Source organism: Polypterus senegalus, chromosome 4 (assembly GCF_016835505.1).
Source record: "Polypterus senegalus isolate Bchr_013 chromosome 4, ASM1683550v1, whole genome shotgun sequence".
In the NCBI taxonomy this organism is placed as follows: Eukaryota; Metazoa; Chordata; class Cladistia; order Polypteriformes; family Polypteridae; genus Polypterus; species Polypterus senegalus.
Window position 1 is genome coordinate 79,602,685 of NC_053157.1, and position 20,025 is coordinate 79,622,709.

The 20,025-nt window shown below is 40.0% G+C and overlaps 1 protein-coding gene across 1 annotated transcript; it reads right to left on the reverse strand.

The window, feature by feature from the left end:
• Positions 1-421: 421 nt before the first annotated feature.
• fgf20a (fibroblast growth factor 20a) lies at positions 422-5,319 on the reverse strand. Its single transcript, XM_039750920.1, has 3 exons — positions 4,519-5,319; positions 3,622-3,725; positions 422-1,530 (listed from the first exon to the last, which is right to left on the reverse strand). The coding sequence occupies exons 1-3, from the start codon at positions 4,787-4,789 to the stop codon at positions 1,285-1,287; spliced, it is 621 nt and encodes a 206-aa protein (XP_039606854.1). The 5' UTR covers positions 4,790-5,319; the 3' UTR covers positions 422-1,284.
• Positions 5,320-20,025: the final 14,706 nt, after the last annotated feature.

The window sequence follows — 20,025 nt, forward strand, 5'->3', positions numbered from 1 at the left end:
CCGCACTTTTATATTTTCATTGGAAACTGTGAAGGGAGGGAGGAGTTATAATTGGGCAATAAAAAGTTGGTATGACGTTAGGAAAATTTCTTTGCAAACGAAGGTGACTAAGTAGAAAAGTGATGCAATTTGTTTATGAAATTCTTAATAAATAGAGTTAAAAAAGTGCAGAAAAGTTTTGAATGTCCCTCGTAATTTATATTTTAAATTAACTATAAAATCCTTTGAATATAGTCAGAAAGAAAGATCCTTGAATACTAAGAATAATAATTCATGATGAAACTCGCATTCTTAATGTAATTTATCCCAAAGCTCTGTTCCACCTGTACTATAAACTGCAAGGTCCCAAGCAAAGTAATTGCACAAGCAATCACCAATCTATGGAATCCATGGAGGTCATCAAAACACAAAACAAGAAAACTAAATAAAAACATATCACTTTAATTTCCTTCTCAGTGTGTACTGCAGGGTGTACAAATCATTTCAGTTCTCTTGTTGCCTTTGAAGTGTTTCTGAAAAAAAGACAATAAAAGGAATACATTGCAAATATTCTACACTACAATCTGTTAAAAATGTAACAAAAATAGTATTTCCATCTGCTTTTTTTCATTAATATAGCCTCTGAGTACATTGTTGGCACAAAGTCATGAATTAATGTTTTTTTCCAGTGTATATATAGAAGTAAAAATATACTCTTCAATAAATAAATATATAAAATAAATAAATGTTATCAGGAATTGCATAAATAAGCCTACTGTAGAAAGGTATAGCTTTACTAGGAGATTAATCCAGTAAAAAAGTTCATTATTTGCATTGAATGGCTGGGTTTCCACCCGAGTCCCACACTTCCTTCACAGTTCGGATTTTCATTGCAGAATTCAGAAGTCCACCATAGCTATGATAAAAAAAAGGCATTCATTCTGCAGGTATCATGTCCTTCCACTGCATTAGCTTTAACTACTCCCCCGTCTCTGTGGGGGTTCTAGTACAATGTGGCAAAACACAGTTTCCAAAACAGTGGGGTCATGACTTACTTATCAATTTCAGCTGGTCTACCTCATGTTGCAGGATCACTAGAGTGGATCAGGATTCGTCTCTTTTTTTCCCTTAGCACTTGTTATCTCTTGAGCAACTTCCTGCCACTTAAACATGATTACGTCTCCCAAACTTTAGTTTCCTGTGGGAGATTTCAGCTGCTTTCTGAAGGTGACTCTTTTACACCTTGCTTCCATGGAAACATGGCTGGAGGATATCTTCTTATTAAAAAGAGTTATAAGGTGTCTCTCAGCTGTATCCTAACACATCTCTATACAGCTCTGGAACTTTTTCCGGCTCCACAGGCCTTGGCAAAAAGTGCGTGAATTTTTGATGTCGTCTGGATCTAGTCCCATCTCTTGGAGTCCCGTCTTTGTTTAAAGCCACAAAATATCGACCCCCTTTGTCGCCATGCTTGTAAAGATTAGACGAGTATGTGTTATACCAGTTCTCTTCAAACTGCTCTCTGAAGACACATTCGGCTGTTAGTCTCTCCTAGATAAAATAATAATACATTGTTAATTATGTATTAAAAGCATTCTTGCAAAGATCTTTCAGAGTGAAATATATTGCCTTCAAAAAGAGTGCTCAGTATGTACTTTTTATAAAAACGGTTATATATTATATAAAATACATTATTAAAAAAAAACAGTATACATATTACACACAACAATAAGTAATCTAAAAATATAAAACTGCAATAAATGTTTGCAGCAGGACTGAGAAACACTGCTAGGTTTTCAATGCAAATGTTGTGTTGTATGAGATAATTTTATTATGCAGTATCTCATTACTATGGTGTATACTATTGCAGTAACACTGGCTGATGTGGAGAATAATGCTGGCAATATTTCAAAACTTGTGTATGGAAATAACAGCAAATAAACTATTTTATTATTGTATGAGGTACTGTTTTTATGTTGTTTTACGAACTACTGAAAACAAGCAATGGAACTGTTGTGCAAGCAAAGCAATTTCTCAATATGTTTCACCTTAAGTTATCTGAATATTTTTGGGAAATTACATTTCTAAAATAAACTATACAACAAGTGTCATCTCACAGGTGTAACATGGTCACATTTCCCATTTGTTGTGATCTTAAAACACTGTAATCACGTATGAATAAATAAGGAAATTCTGTGTAAAATATTTTAGGAACTTTACAAATTGGATTGTCTTCTCACACTATGTTAATTGTTGTGTAATAGTGAAGTATGAAATTAATGAAAGAAACTCCCAATAATTTTCAAATTTAGATATACAGTATGTAGTGATTATAAACATGTGCCACCTGCTGGTACTACTACATAGCTACAGTAAATGGAGCTTATATCAACCCTAGCCAAACCCACAGAAGCCACAGAAATCTATGTTTCACCTGCCCTTACTATTTATATATAACATTATATTCACAAACTGCTTAATCCAATTGAGGGTCACAATGGCCTACAACATAACCCAGCATCATCAGGCACAAGGTAGGAATCAGTTATGAACTGGGCACCAGGCTGACTCAGTTCATTCATGCAAACACTCATGTGGCCAGTTTAGAACAGCCAATGAATATACCATGCATGACTTTGGAACTGTACGAGGAAAAAATCAGAATACCCAAAGAAAATCCCATGCAGACACCGGGAGAAGGTGGACACCAGCAACAATCGGACTTTAGATTCAAACCCTGGACACTGGATCTGTATGCTAGCTGTTGTACTAATCGCAGTGCCACCACTAAACAGTGTATACACATTTTTAAAATTACCCTATTTATAAAGCAGGCTTAATAAACAATATACTGTATAAATGACTATTTATGGCAAGGCTCTTTACTAGACTTAAACTGGCAAAAAAGAAGAATTGCAGGCACTGTTACATATCAGTATTTATCTTTCTTTTTTGTGCTTTACCTTAGGTTAATAGTGACATAACTAAAGTCACCCTCAAAAGTTTAAATACTTTGGAAAGTTTAGTACTACTTGACAGATTTTGTTATTGTATTCACTTTTAAATATATTAAAATATTTTTTTTTAATCAGAGTCTGTTCCATGACACAATTAGCTTTTTTCCTTGCTAATGGGAAAGGACCACAAAACACTTGATCAACTAATGGAGACATTTGTATAGCATATATATTATATTACTCAAACAGCTTGAAAGTCTGTGTATATGTGAATCCTGAAGTCACGACCAGTTTCATCAAGATGAAAATTTAAAGGTTTTCTCATTGTGAGCTCACATTGTACTGGAGGTAGTGAATCTAAAATAGTTTACACAGGGAGAGAGTGTTTTCTGTGAAGGAGCACAGAAGATTTTTTTCCAGTCTTAAAAAAAAATGGGAAAATGTTGAAACTTGTTAGGTGTTGTTGCATTTAAGTAATGCGGAATGAAAATGTAGTAAAGGTATTAGATCATTTTATTAAAAAACCCACCAATCAAATATAAGATGGAATGTGTCGGGAGTGAAAACATTTTTAGGAAAAAAAATGTATTTTGAATATGGCTGAGCAAATGTGAGGATGCACTTTTCAAAATGAAATGTAATAGTCAACAAAACGTACTAATTTTAAATATAAGGAAATACTCACTGAGCCATAAAGTTCACCCTTGTCATTCATTCCCAGGTAAAGGCCACTGTCCACCCCGCGTATGCTGACCAGTCCTACTGCGACGCTTAAAAACTCCAAAATACCTGGAAAAAAAAAAAGAAATCCATAAATTAGCTCATCATTATATGTGTTCTTTCATAATGAAAGCATCCGACCCATCTCCATAAAGTACGTTTAACACACTAGACCCAAAGAAATGCACAAATCAAAAGCTTGCAAGTAAAGATCCGGTCAGAATTAGAGCACTTCTATCCATTGATTAAGTCTTAAGTAACAGGCCGACGTGACATTTAAAATACGGATCTTTGGATTAAATCGCAGCATCTTTCTCGTCGCATGTACTACAGATTGTATCTTCACTACGTGCGGCACTAATTAACACTATAAACAACTGAACTCATGTTGCTCAGCATGGGGCACGCATAGTTTCAGCAGATGCGTGGTATGTCACAAATAATTTGCATGCTTGTCAGTCATAGCGCAACTTTGATTTTATAACAGGTAGGTGCAACTTTGAAAAGACCGCAGTACAAATAAAAAAAAAAGAAAATCGATGTCCTTCGAGAGACTTAACCTTTACATAAATTGTAATGAACCAGTGAGTCAACCAACAAAGAAGCCACATCTAACAGGAGGAAGCGTAAGGGCTGAATAAAGGCAAAAAAAAGTTAAAAGCCGTGACCACAGATGTTTGATCTTCCACAACAATTACTCATAAAAACAATCGAACTGGTTAAATGTAAAAGGTATGACATGGCAAATGCGTCCTCGCCCACCGATATTTCACTAACATTTTTCCCCATTCAACTTATGCATGTGATGGGTCCTAAAAATTGACAGCTGAACGGAGTCATGTTAAAAATGCATAAACCTCACCGAAGCGACTGTGGTCTTTACGTGTCCCTTGCACGCTGCCGTCGGGGTGTATCTCCAGGTGGAAGCCTGTCCTGCAGTAGAGCTGCCTCCGGCGCAAGGTTCCTTGCAGGTGGGAGGCTGACGCGCTCCGGGACAGTCTTTCGGCTTGTGCCAAGTGATCTCCTATTAGAAAAGGTCCGTCTCCGGCAGGAGGTAGCACAAAATGAGAACCGACGTGTCCAAAGCTTTCTAAACCGTTGAAGAAACTCCCTAGCTCGGCCAAAGGAGCCATGAGAAATAACGATCGCTTCCAGGTGAATTTGGCTGTCGCGTGATTGTAGCCTGTAAGCCAAAAGCAAACAGGTCTGTGATCGAGGAAGACTGTTCACATCCAACACTTGCACGGTCGGTTCCTCTTTGAGAAAACACGAAGTTCTGAACAAATTATTTTCGATGCGACGCAATTTCCAGGCTCCGTAACTATAACTTTGTGGAATCTGAGGGCTTCTTCCTTATGAGTGAGCACTGCTCACGAAGATCTCCAGCTTGTGTCGTCTCTGAATAAACGGATCAGATTAGCCTCCTGTTTAAATACATAGCGCGTGTAAGTACCCCCTTGACATATGCAAATGAGCTTCAACGAGCCTCGTTTTTTGAAATATTACTCTCTACTATCATGAACCTTTTGATATTAAAATTAACTTGCACGAGTCATTACGTAGACCTGTGCTACTTATCACCTCTTCTGCAAGCTCTGAAAAGATGTTTGCAGCTAGAAAGGAGCAATTTAAAGGTAAGCAAGAGCGGCTGTTTGAATAGATGAGAAAGCGAGTCTTGAAATGAGACGCTTAAGCGTGAGATGCGTAAATAATGTGTACGGGTGGCAGGTGCAAGAGGAGGTAAGGGGCGGTGCCACCAAAGCAGAGCTCTGCCCTGTCGGGACGCGGGCAAGGGATCAAGAATCCTTACGTGCGTGTGGGGGTGTGCTGGTGGGTGGTAATGTGGAGAATCCCGTAGCAAAGCTAGGTATTGGGCATCTATAAAACACGAATCTTTCTTTCTTTCTTTCTTTCTTTCTTTCTTTCTTTCTTTCTTTCTTTCCCTAATCATTTGCCATTTGAATAGTCCTTGCAATAATATGGTAAAGAATGCAAGAAATTCATATATATATATGAGATATATGAGAGTATATATTGAGATTTGTTGAGATATATGAGAGTATATATTGAGATTTGTTGTGCAATACTCTACTCGTATATATATATATATATATATACAGTGTATATATATATATATATATACACATACATATATATATACGAGTAGAGTTTTGCACAACAAATCTCAATATAATGTATTTATCAAGCTGGTACAGTGACACAACTGCCCTCATGACTTCATAGTCATAGGATCAAATCCTGGCATGGTCGATGCCTGGCACACATGTGTCTTATGACTATGTGTACCTAAATTTGTGCCATCCAAATTACACAGACATTCAGATAGGTAAATTGCCATTGCTAAACTGGTCCCTTTTAACAGAGTGAGGGTGTAAATGTAAATGTGCCCTGTCTTGTCCAGAGCCCTTTCCTGTCTTGAGTCCAGTGTTGCTATAACTGGTAACAGCTTCTCACAACTATGCAGTGGATACGTTTGTTAGAAAGTGGATAGATGGATGGATGGATGTTCTGCATTGCCGTATGGAAATTACTTGAAGACATTAAATATATAATAACAATATGCACATGATTCAAAGATAAAAAGAGGTGAAGTCTATTTCCACTCTGGGGGAACAAATTACAGTAGAATCCTAAAAAAGTCACCATTAAATCTTTATCACATGCATAATAATTGTCTTGTTTGAGAACTGTTGGTTAAAAGAGAAAAAAAAAAACACAAACAAATGAAGCATTTGTTAGACGTTTGTTATTTTTATTTCCCAATAGTGCTTGCCATTTACATATAACTATATGTTCAGTGTACATGTTCATTTATTAATGCAAGATTATTTTGAATTTTTATTTTCAAACCTCATGTTAAATTCAAAATTATTTCCTGTTTCTTTTTCTCTTATTCTAGTCTCATTTTCATCTTTAGATAGTTTTCTTGGAATTTTGGGTATACGTGAATCCATCCATTTGCCTTAAATGCAATTTTTGTCTATTAATACAGTGGGTGTTAATTCTGGCAGAGATATATCTACATAAAATAGAAAAAAGACAGAGCAGACAGTGAAGGGACTACTGATATAGTGTGAGAGATAAGATATCTATCTATTCTTCGATCTATTTGTCTAACATACCAGCCCACTTCGTGGTCTCTAGGAGCAAGTTCTGGGTGCAAGGCAGGAGCGCTGGGTGGGATACCAGGCTATCTCAGGGTCCACTCATGCCCATACTCATTCACACAAGCCCAATTTGGAGTTGCCAAGTAACCTTGCATGTATGTATTTAAGATATTTGAAGAAAGCTAAAGTACTTGGTGAAAACAAACATAGACGTGAGGAAAAAAGTGCAAACTATACAGAGATATGATAGGACTAATGCAAATATTATTGATGTAGAAGTAAATTCAGCCTCCATTCATGTTCTAAGTAACTTAATTCCAGTTCAAGGTTGCAGGAAGCTGAAGACTGTTCTGGTAGCACTAAAACTCAAGTTAGGAACAAGCTCCTAACAAGTGGCACTTCATTGTATTGCCCATTCATGAATAAACTTACATTTACCATTAGAGTAGTCACATAAAAGAACAAGATTTAACTTAACATACTGTACATAGTCTGACTTGGGATTTGAACCACATTTGCTTGAGCTGAGCAGCAAGCAAGGGTATCCACTGCATTCTGTATATTTAAATATATAAATGATAAGTAGAGCTATGCTTAACTAATTATTATGTCATATATAATAGTTTAAAGAAACAAACAACCTTTATATTGTATTATAGTATTTTTCTGGTTTGTTAATGTAACAGTACACAGCTACAGTTCTGTTATTTCATGTATTTTTGACAACAGGTGTCATGACTGGTTAAGTGAATTGCTTAAGGTTACAGGATGGGTCACTGGAGGGGACTAACTGTGAAGGCTTGTGGTCTAAATTCCACTTCTTTAACCACTAATCTACATTGCATAAGAGTGTACAGTATATATAATAGTGTAATGAACTGGTCAGTTTGGTCAATGAGTTATGGCATTATACTGTAACCCAAACCTGCCCTTTTCACTTCCCAACAGCATGTGACACCGAGCAAGTCAATTAAACTGTCCATGTCCCACTTTAAAAAATATTGTTAAAAAGGGTGATTTGTTATTTTGACGTTGTAACAAAGTTAAATTATAATTTAAAAATACTTATAGTATGTACAGTACAGGCCAAAGTTTTGGACACACCTCCTCATTCAATGTGTTTTCTTTATTTTCATGACCATTTACATTGGTAGATTCTCACTGAAGGCATCAAAACTATGAATGAACACATGTGGAGTTATGTACTTAACAAAAAAGGTGACATAACTGAAAACATGTTTTATATTCTAGTTTCTTCAAAATAGCCTCCCTTTGCTCTGATTACTGCTTTGCACACTTTTGGCATTCTCTCGATGAGCTTCAACAGGTAGTCACCTGAAATGATTTTCACTTCACAGGTGTGCCTTATCAGGGTTATTTAGTGGAATTTCTTGCTTTATCAATGGGGTTGGGATCAGCAGTTGTGTTGTGCAGAAGTCAGGTTAGTTGGACGATCATTTATTTTTTAACAGGACAATGACCCCAAACACACCTCCAGGCTGTGTAAGGGCTATTTGACCAAGAAGGAGAGTGATGGAGTGCTGTAAATGGTCATGAAAATAAAGAAAACACATTGAATGAGGAGGTGTGTCCAAACTTTTGGCCTGTACTGTACATGTAAATATGGAGTGTCTCCCTGGCTTATGTTGATGATCATAGATCTAGTGTCCTGGGTTTAAATCTTGTGCCAGGTTGTTTACCATGTGGAGCTTGAACATTCTCTCCATCTCTCTTCCATACCACTAAAAATGTGCAAGTGAGGTTGATTTGTGAGTCCAGATTATTAGGTTGATCCCAAAATTTTTATCATAGGTTCATTGGCAATTTAAAATTGGAAATGTGAGTGTAAGAATATTTGTGAGTGATTGAGTGGGTTCTGCGGTGAGCTTGTACCCTTTTCAGGGCCGTTTCCTTCCTTATGGCAAATGTCACAGCAGATGTGATGTGAATCTCATGTGAGTCTCGACCTATGAGGAATTTGCATATTCTCCTAATTTTTGCAATGGTGTTCTACCTGAAAGTTCACAGTTTTCTGATATGCCTAAAATGTGCAGATAAGGCTGACTGATGATTCTCAATTTTCTAATTATGAATGAATATGAGTGTGTGTGTGTGTTTGTGTGAATTGCCCTGGTGTTTGTGCGTGTATATGTGTAAGGAGTTTGCATGTGCTATGTCTGTATAGGTTTTCTTTAAATATTCCAGCTTTCCTTCAACATTCTAAAAATGTGTTTTATGTTAATTGATTCTAAAGTTGCCCCATTTGGGTGGGTGTGTCTAAGTGGGCCTTGCAATGCACAGCTGCAAGATTTTGGTTTGGTTGTTGCCTTGTACCTGATACCTCCTCTTACTTGCTACTTTTTTAAATGGGTTAAATAAAATAATGGCGGAGTGGCTGGTATTTGCCCATTAGAATATATTTCAATTCCAAATAATTCTGTGTGCAAAAATGATTTGAAATCTATGATTAGTCTAGAAGACAATCACCTTCTTAATTCATTGTGGTTTATAAATCTGTGTGCAGTATAAACATGATCAGAAGTACATTGCATAGGAAGAAGGTTATAAGCGTATCCTTGCTGCTAGCTTTTGCTATGAAATTCATTAGTTACTTGCCAATGATGCTTGTGCCCCTACATGGACAATGACTGGATAGCAGTTCTTTGAATCTGCCTGTTTGTTTTTTCTTTTGTAAATAAATGTTCATGATCATATGATACATAGGCCATTTATAGCTTTTCTAGATTTTAGGTATAAAGGTAAACTAAGTTTTTCTTTAGGGACAATCTAGGGGTCTATCTATCTATCTATCTATACACATCCTGTAAATATGGTTACAAGGTGTTCTCCGTTACACAACCATGAAGCACACTTGCAAATCCTGTAGTACTTTATGAAAGGGAGTTTCCCAGCCCCAACCGAAATGTTCAAATATGATATCTACATTGCATCACATTAAGGGACCATTAGTAGATGTTAGAAATCTTTAAAGCTAAGATTTGCCTGAAACTGGTGGACTGAATGAAGAAGCAAAAGCTCAGATCACAGACAGATGTTATGTTCTCATAGGCTATAATGTGTTATAGTTTGCTTGCTTGCCATAATAAAATTTTCAAAACACATCTGTGTAAATGCTATCACTTCAGTGTCAAACATCAACTGATCTCTTCCTTCTTTGAACAAAATCTGCTTAATTGTGGTGTTAAAAAAATCAAAGAGAAGGAGATCAAAGTCGGGAAATCCAGTAAAGGCAAGAGTCACCCCTCTTAGTTATAAATGAAGGAAAAGAATATTAGGAAAAGAAAGATATTAAACATGTTTGAAATCTATATCAAATGCACTGACTTTTTCATTTAATGACCTACAAATCAAAATCAGAAGGAATATGTTTAAATATAGTCAGTAGGGCTGGGATAATACATCAAATGTGTGCATTACTTTAGAGTAAGTGTCTTCAAATAGCACCAGTAGTACATTTATGGCTTTGTATTTCTACCTTGTCTACCTTTCTGTTGCGGTCTTAAAAGAACAGAAAAAAAACATACAATGAAAATTTTAGTGGAAGGAACCGATGAGACAGGAACTGAAACTCTAGACATGACCTATAGCAATGCAATGTGAGTGAGTAATACCCCTTGATAAATCCAGTGACACTTTCTGAATCATCAAAGGATAATCTTAGTGAAATTAGTGGCTTTGTTTGTTTGCTTTATGAAGCTAATTTTACCAAAGAAGGCATTTAAAAAAGATACCCTCTTATTAAAACAAAAGCAGACTGTAAAAAATTGGGGCTAATACAACTCATTTGTTGCTATGAGTTAGCTTATTCATCATTGACACAGACTAACAGTGGGTCAAGAAGATCAGGTTTGGGAAATGTCGCCCTAAGGGTTTTGATGTCATTATTTCAGCTTTAAACTGCACTTAAAATATATTAATCTAGCCCTGCCACTGTTTCTTCATAAATTATCCTGCAATAATGTATGAAGAAGAAGTGACTGATCTGCACACTTTTAATCAGGGAATACATCAGAAGCAGCAGGGGTTTATATTTGCTTATTAATTTGGAAACTGCTAAACTGGTTTAGCTTGGTGAAGGCAGTATCTTTAGAGTGAAGACTTACAAGGTACGACCTTCTCCAGAAACTGCTAATGGTGGCCGTTAAAGATCACATGGACTTATTGAAAAGGAAAAAGGTGGTAACAGGGGTATCCATCATCCCAGTCTGGCACGAGCTTACAGCAGTTCTATTCTATTGCAGTTTTATGGACAATAGCACTCCTCACTTCTCCAGTAGTAGTTCTACACCTCATTTGCTATGTAATACACATTTAAATGGCTGCAGATTTAGTCCCTTTGATGTTTCTTGTCAGTTGTGAAATGCTGAACTTTACTAACAACCTAAGAAAATAATTTAGCCATAAAAACTCATAGAAGGTATTTAATTATCATTGTAATTATTATTTGTGCAGTGGTTATAGCTGCTGCCTTGCAATTCTTTGTAACTAGATTGAAATTCTGGCCTAGCATGGAATCTCCATGTTCTCTCTTTGTCCAAGTTGTTTTTTTCTCTACTTACTTGAATGTTCTTACCACAGATGTGTGTTTTGAGTCAAATGGTGTCCCTAACTTTGTATAGTAATAGTACATGTATGTGTGGATATAAATTGCAATTGCAATGTACTGGCACCCTGTCCCAGGCTGCTTATTATTTTATGGCCAGTGGTGTGGGGGGTGGGTCACTGTTCCCTGTGACCATGAGCTGGATTGGCAGATCTGTTTCTAATAATAATACGTTTACTTATTTGATGATGGTCTGTCGACATAAACAAAATGAAATAAAATGAATTAATGAAGGACACAATAATAGTTATCATACAGTATGGATGATTGCTAACATGCATGGTCAGGAATTTTGACCACTTTCTATTCCTAATTGTTCACTGGTTGATTTCCATCTGAATGTGAATTATAGTATTTGCATAAGCACCAACTAAATAATTAAAGAGAAATAAAAAATTTGGTGGACATCACAGTGACTAGAGCTGCTTCACACCAGTGTCCTTCTAGTGAGGTGAGGTTTGCATGTTCTCCACATGTCTACATAGCATTTTTCCACCAGATGTCAATTTATGCAATTCAAGGATGTGCATGTTAGGTAAACTGGTGATGCTCAAAGATCGGGAATTGGTAAAACATATTCTACTGTAGACAGCCAGCTGCATTTATTTTGGCTGCAACAAACATAACCAGTAAGAACTCCTATAATTTGTATATTTTAGAATCTGGTTAAAGGATAAGTGTGGTATTTTTAAAGACAAAACTATTTTTTTCATGATCAATGTATATATAAATTTGCCAAATTGTTTTCAATTTTTTATAAATTTAAAAAACACTTAGCCTGTTCTTGCATATTAAAATAGAGGTTCAGAATCCAGACGTGAATACAAAAGCCTTAAAACTTACTAAACACATCAACTATTCAAGGCAAGAATGTTACAGAGTATTGATCCACCACTTGAGATTTCACAAATATTGTGAAACAGTTTATCCATATCATTTTAGGAAGGAAATAAAGCAAAAAGCATAGCATTTTTCTGAGATTTATCCATTTTAAAAGGAGACTGGATATGCAATTCAACTTGCTGTTTCTCTGCCCCCACAACCTTTTACGGTTGCAGATTATTAATGTTTTTGAATGATGGCACAGTAAAAGTAAACGTGTGTACATATATAGGAATGGCCCTTACAATGAACTGGCACCCTGTTCCAAGTTTCTTCTTGCTTTATGGCCAGTGCTGTTGGAGGTTGGCCATTGTTCTCTGTGGCAAGGAACTGGATGGGCCTTCCCCCTTCATTCATCAGTCAAGAGTCCTGTCTTCAATTCAAAAAATCATTTCCATGGGGCTTTAGTTTCCTGTTTATGATGTGCATTGATTATTCTGCAAGTTTATAGTTAACAATATTTTAGCAAAAAAAGCATATATCTTGATAACTGACATACGCATCATGCAACATGAGTAATGTGTGATTTTTTTTTTCTTTTTTCTATGTTTTGGTTTTTTTTTTACATCATTTGCAGAATTGGTCACTATTGATCTCTATTACATCATGAACTTTTTTCATCCCTATTATTTATGAAAACATGAAATAAATTTTTTTTCTTTATCACCACTACAAGCTACATGGAGTAAGAACAGGGCTGGCGCCACCATTAAGGTGAAATAGGCATTCAACCAGGGTGCAGATTATAAGGGGGAAAAACACAGCCTCACAGGTTAGCTACCAAACAGTTGGTTGGTGCACTAATAAGATGGCCTGGAGCACAAAATAGCCTAGCACCAGCAAGAAGCATATTAAAAAAATATAATTTTTGGGCAGAGTAGTCATTTAAGATTGTGCATTACTCACCATGTGGATGTGGCATAACATTTGAAAGAATCAGCTTTATTCTATTGCCGAGCTTGCAAGCAAAGCTTGGATTCAAACCCACTGACCCATACAGATGTGTTTTTGGACCTCATCCCAGAGTAGAGCTGGTTCTCCTTGCTGTTCCACAGAAGATTGTACTGGTTTGCATTTTTCCTTTATGTCCTTTAGGACAATGAAATACACCATCCATCTTCTAGAGACTCATGTGTGTTATGTTTTAGCCAGGGTTTATTCCCTTTCTTAAGCTTGTTTTATGTTTTGTGTTTTTTTTTAAATCTGTATCATTATTTTTCATATTTGCATATTATTACTTTTGGGCTTGTTTATCACCTTCATTTTATCTCTCTCTCTTTTGTTTTGTGGGTGGTTCTCCACCCTGATGTCACTCCTGCTGAGACCTACCCCTGGCTATATATTCTACCAGGGAAGAAGCCTCAGTAGCGATTCATTGAAGTACCTTAGAGTGTGTGAGTTTTACTGTTTTTGGTTGCATTTTCTTTTTACCTTGATAATTTGCTCTATTTTCTGCATTTCGAATACTGGATTATATATTAGGGCCTGTCTGTTTTTAATTGCCTTTTAGGTAACTCTTTTTTGCTCTTCTACACCTTTTTGTTATTCTTTTGTGTTATTAATAAATATATTTGTTTATAAAAGATCTTCTTGGATTATCTATGTTAGATGGACTTTTTCATGATTTCTTCTGTTGTAAGTTTTTTTGACTTATTTTGGAGCATTTTGAACTTTAAAAAACAGTTTCTCCAATTTTGGGCCTAGTCAGGCCAAAGTCTACTGTTAGTAGTTAGTTAGAATTAGTTTTTTTTATTAGTGCTGTGTCAACAATATGCAGCAGTACCTACTATTTCCTTCTGAGAACCACACAGTATCAGCTAGAATCTCTGTATGTCTCACTGATATTGCACCCAGGATAAAGAAAACCATCTGTAGCTCAACCTGGCAAAGACAGACTTCCTTGTTATCCCAGCTTGTACATCTGCTCAGCACCCCATCTTTGTTCAACTTTGCCCATTATCACAACCTTCATGTTCCGATTGATAACCAGCTGTCCTTTAAAGACATGTTGCTACAGTCTCTCAAGGTCTGGACAGCTGCAACTCTCTGCTGGCAAGAGTACCAGCATGTGTCACTAAGATACTGCAGATGATTCAAAATGCAGATACATATCTAGTGTTCAACCCACTGAGGAAGGTACGTATCACTCATCTTTTTAGATCACATGTCGACTCCCTGTAGCATCATGTATTAAATTAAAATCCTTGATTCTTGCCTACACAATCGTCAATGGGTACCTATATATACAGTGTGTGTGTGTGTGAATATATATATATATATATATATATATATATATATATATATATATATATATATATATATATATATATACTAGCTGGTCCCCATGGCTCCCTACTCCTGATGTCACACTTCCACCTCCCCTCGGTCCACAGCCTCTGTGTCGGATTAGAGCGAATATATCACTCCTGCAAGCGAACTATGATTATTAGCATGATGAAGTCGAAAAATCAACCAGAATGTTCAAGCAATTTAATGAAAAAAAGCTAAACTAAATCCGTTAAGTAGTTCCCTCGTTCACTAGCTAAGTGGAGTTAAGGTACATGCCCTGAGGCTGGTGTTTCAGTGAGGAGGTCCAGACCCCTGCCCCCTGGGCCTGCTGCATGTCTCTCAGATTCGTGCAAATAAATTGGTACTGCAAGGGAACTATGATAGACTGCGCAATGAGAGAAGTTGCAAAATCAAACGGAATGTTCAAGCAAATTATAGAAAAAAACCTGATCTAAATCAGACAGACATACATACAGACAGACGGATTATATATATATATATATATATATATATATATATATATATATATATATATATATATATATAGAGATATATATATTGTCACACACGTGTGCATGGGAAGCAGCTGAAGGGCTTAGACAATACTGTTTATAGATCTGCCCAGGGGGGGTACGCTGACGCTCTTTCTGAGTTCTCTGCAGGTCTTACCCGGAAATCCCACCAGGAGCCGCCATTTCCAGGAAGGACACACCACCTCCGCACCGCCCCAAGAATGAGGTCACTTCCGTTCCGCCCCAAGGGTGATGTCACTTCCAGTTCCGGCCCAGAGGACGACATCATTTCCGCCCTCTGAGCTATAAAGCTCACTGCCTTTGCTTAGGCAGGCAGTTCTGTTTTGGACTCTGTTGTGTAACAACTGTTTAAATATGCCTCAAAGACTTTTGCAGCCGGGAAACCGAATTAAACGGGTGGCTGCCCCAAACCTTTCTACGTCTCTGGTCTCCTCTTCTTACAGTGGCGTAGTCGGCAGGATGGTGTCCCCGATGAACCAGGGACACGAACTTTCATGGAACCAGGTGGGTGAGTACCGGGCCGAAGTTTCAGGGCAGGGAGCGCCGGAGGGTCAGGAAGGACGCTGTGCAGGCTCTGCTCCATGAGCATAACCCGGGCTGACCACCCATCTCGTGGAGAAGGTAGAGGGGACCCACAGGCGGGGCTGGCTTCTGGGGAACACACGAGTGGCTCAGTATGCTCTCCTTGGCAGGAAAGCCGAGCTGCCCATCGGGACCAAGGTCCCTGTTAACGATGGGTTGTCCCCAGGCTGGCAGGTGAAAGAAATAATAAACTGGGAGTTTAACCCAAACAAAGGGCTGTCAGAGCAGGCTATGGCTCTCTGGCAAAGGTGGGTGAGTGGCTACGCCATTCGAGTTGACCCCTACAGATAGTGCAGCAAGTGGCCTGTTTTTGCTGCTAAAAAAGCTACCCCAGGATTTTGCCCAGCCGGCCTGGGGCGAATTCCATTCTATGGACGAGCTGCTTCAAACCTTGCAAACCCAGAAGCCGGCTGTGAAACCTGGGAAGGCAGAACAGCCGCTCTGTGGACTACCCGGGAGCTATGTCCTACTAAAGCAGTCCCTTCCACGCAATCCAGAGCCTGTTCCGAAGTCGCCGGGCCGTCTGGCTTGCGACCTGTCGGGGAACAAGGCGGACCGTAGGGGACAATGGCGGGTTGTTTGTGTGCCCTTAGCAATCCCTGGCGGATAAACATACGGGGAGCTTCTTATTAATGGTCATAAAATAACAGCGCTGTTCGATTCCGCAGTAACGGTCTGTCGTTGCTCGCCGCTTTATTCTACCGCAACAGTGGATTAAAAAGAAGACCAGTCTAAAATGTATACACGGAGATATCGCCGCATAATACCGCCCGGTGTTACGTATGTCTCGGAGGAACCCTTCGGCGGCTTACCGTAGCGGTACACCCGGATCCTCCGTTTCCCGTAATCCTCGGGCGGACTGGTCTGACAGTAACGCGTAGTTTAGAAAGCATTCCCGAAAACTTTTGGCCTCGTATAGATGATAAAGACTCATCTCAAGCTGCTTCCACACCGTAATCAGCCGACAGGGAGTGGGGCGGTAGGCCAAGAGAGTGACGAAGATACTCCCGGACCGCCGCTGGCTACTACGCCATCCACTAGCGCCCGCAGCGGGAGGATTCTCCGCCCTTGAGGTCAGACCGACCCGCTCTCTGAGTTGCACTTTCAGTTTAGAGCGACTCCGCTTCTTTCAAGAGAGAACAGTGGAATGACGACTCTCTGAAGCACATAAAGAATGCAGTGGTTCTCGTTAACGCCAACGCGCGATTTGCCCATGCCACAGGGACCTCACTTTGTCATGGATAATGAATTATTGTATCGGGTTGCTGAACATGAGGGGAAGGTCCGAAGTTGTTGCTAGTCCCGCTGACCTACCGGCGGCAGGTTTGCGAAGTTAGCCCACTCTCACCTTCTTGGAGGCCATCTCGCCCGATAAAACATTAGAGCGCATTAAGCTCCGTTTTTTTTGGCCGGGGATTAATGAGGAGGTTCGCCGCTTTTGCATTTCCTGCCCGGAGTGTCAACTGCGGCAAATTCCTAGGAAGGACCGTGCTCCTCTGATTCCCCTTCCCTTATTGACGCTCCTTTGACAGGATTGGGGTGGATATAGTAGGACCCCTGGAGCCCTCAGCCCGAGGATATAAATATATACTCGCCCTCGTGGATTATGCAACCCGATTCCCTGAAGCCGCTCCATTGCGCCGCTACCACTAAAAATATTGCACGGGAACTAGTAGGAGTCTTTTCACGCGTGGGCATTCCTAGAGAAGTCCTGACGGACCAAGGAACGCCTTTCACCTCGGAAACGCTCAAGGAGACTGCCAAGTTACTGAAAATAAAGCATTTAAAACCTCGGTGTATCATCCTCAAACCGATGGGCTAGTGGAGAGATTCAATCAAACTCTCAAGCAAATGCTACGTAAGGTAGTCAGCAAGGATGGGAGGAATTGGGACCAACTCCTCCCCCTTGTCCTCTTTGCCTACCGGGAAGTCCCTCAAGCCTCTACGGGGTTCTCTCCCTTTGAATTACTATACGGAAGACAGCCCCGGGGCTTATTAGATATTTTAAAAGAGGGCTGGGAAGGGGAGGCAAAGAAAGTAGAAGTGGAACTGGAAATCAAGCGAATGCTGGCACTAGGAGTGATCGAGGAAAGTAGTAGTCCCTGGTCCAGCCCCATCGTCTTGATTGCTAAGCCTGACGGCAGTTGGAGGTTTTGCAATGACTTCCGTCGGCTCAACCAAGTTTCCCGATTTGATGCTTATCCCATGCCTCGCGTGGACGACCTCCTCGAGAGACTGGGACCAGCCAAATTCTTGACTACACTTGACATGACAAAGGGGTACTGGCAGGTTCCTTTAACGGAGTCCGCAAGGAAAAACGCGCTTAGCACTCCTAGCGGACACTGGCAGTATCGTGTCCTTCCATTCGGTTACACGGGCGCTGCGACTTTTCAGCGCCTGGTGGACAAAGTGCTCCGCCCCATAACTCGCTCTGTGCTGCCTATCTGGATGACGTTGTCATCTATTCCAGCACCTGGAAGGAGCACATACAGCAGGTCACAGCAGTATTACGGACATTGGGAGAGGCGGGCTCGATCAACCCCAAGAAATGTTACTGGGTTGAGAGAAGCCAAATATTTGGGCTACCTAGTGGGCCGGGGTACTGTGAGGCCACAGTGTTCCAAGTTGCAAGCCATAATGGCCTGGCCCCGTCCGCAAACCAAGCTGCAAGTCCAATCCTTTCTCGGTTTGGCCGGTACTACCGCCGGTTTGTGCCTCGCTTCTCCGAGAGCGCGCCTTGACCGACTTGACAAAGAAAAGAGCTCCTAATACGTGGTATGGTCTGATAAAGCGGGGCTGCATTCAGTGACTTAAAAGGGCTCTGACTTCAGCACCTATCTTAATCTCCCCTAACTTCTCTCTCCCTTTGTCCTCCAGACGGACGCCGGACACAGGCTTGGGAGCCGTGTTGAGCCAAAGCGCCGACGGTGTTGAACACCCGCTATGTACCTGAGCGGAAACTGTTGGACCGGGAGACCAGGTACGCGGCGGTGGAGAAGGAGGCTTTGGCGATCAAATGGGCGGTGACGCAGCTGCGGTACTACCTCTTGGGTCGCGTGTTCACTCTGGTGACGGATCATGCGCCTTTAAAGTGGATGGCCCTTCACAGGGAGTCAATCCGCGGGTCACGAGGTGGTTTCTTGACCTGCAGCAGTACAAATATACGCCGCTCATCGACAGGGGTCCCTTCATGCCAACGCCGATGCCCTCTCCCGGCCCACGACCTCTCGGTGCAGGTCGCCCACCCGACGGGTCTGGGCTGAGGGGGGAGTCTTGTCACACACGCGTGCATGGGAAGCAGCTGAAGGGCTTAGACAATACTGTTTATACATCTGCCCAGGGCGGGTACGCTGACGCTCTTTCTGAGTTCTCTGCAGGTCTTACCCGGGAAATCCCACCAGGAGCCGCCATTTCCAGGAAGGACACACCACCGCACCGCCCCAAGAATGAGGTCACTTCCGGTTCCGCCCCAAGGGTGATGTCACTTCCAGTTCCGCCCAGAGGACGACATCATTTCCGCCTCTGAGCTATAAAGCTCACTGCCTTTGCTTAGGCAGGCAGTTCTGTTTTGGACTCTGTTGTGTAACAACTGTTTAAATATGCCTCAAAGACTTTTGCAGCCGGGAAACCGAATTAAACGGGTGGCTGCCCCAAACCTTTCTACGTCTCTGGTCTCCTCTTCTTACAATATATATATATATATATATATATATATAGAGAGAGAGATATGTATGTATGTATGTACAGTATGTATGGAGACACTTATGCTCCTTCTTGATTACTAAGGTCAGCTGATGAATGACGTCTGGTCTGCATGACATCAAAACTTTTCATATGTAGCTTCTAACTGGTGAAACAAGCTTCTCAACTCCATTTAAACCCCAAACTCCCTCAATATGTTTAAGAAGCATTTGAAGACTTTCTTGTTTGATGAATCACTGTCTAACTCAAGTTCCCAAAGTGGTCGATATCGACCCCCTGGGGTCGATTTGAACTTTCTAGGGGTCGATAGTTTCAATAAAAAAATGTGGGGGTCGACGACAGCAAAAATAGACCCCCTTACTACTGCTATTTTTTTGATACTTCAAAATATCTATGATTCCAACAGGTACCTAATTAAGAAGTAAAATAATTCAAAAAACCACTTTTTTGATAAAAACACATTACATACCAAACTTGCGCACAAAAAGGTAAAATGTGTCATTAAAAGAGTCACACGTAAGAATGCATGAAAATACATGCAGCACAAACATGTCTGTGCATTGTCTTATTGAACGTATCAAAGCAAGTGCGGAGATGAAAAACCGTTGCATATCCTCACTTGCTCACGG

Coding starts and splice junctions, on each gene's coding strand:
- fgf20a (XM_039750920.1), bottom strand. CDS start 4,789: ATGGCTCCTTTGGCCGAGCTAGGGAGTTTCTTCAACGGTTTAGAAAGC. Junction 3,726..4,518: donor TAAAGACCACAGTCGCTTCG/GTGAGGTTTATG, acceptor TTTTTTTTCCAG/GTATTTTGGAGTTTTTAAGC. Junction 1,531..3,621: donor AGGGTGAACTTTATGGCTCA/GTGAGTATTTCC, acceptor TATTTTATCTAG/GAGAGACTAACAGCCGAATG.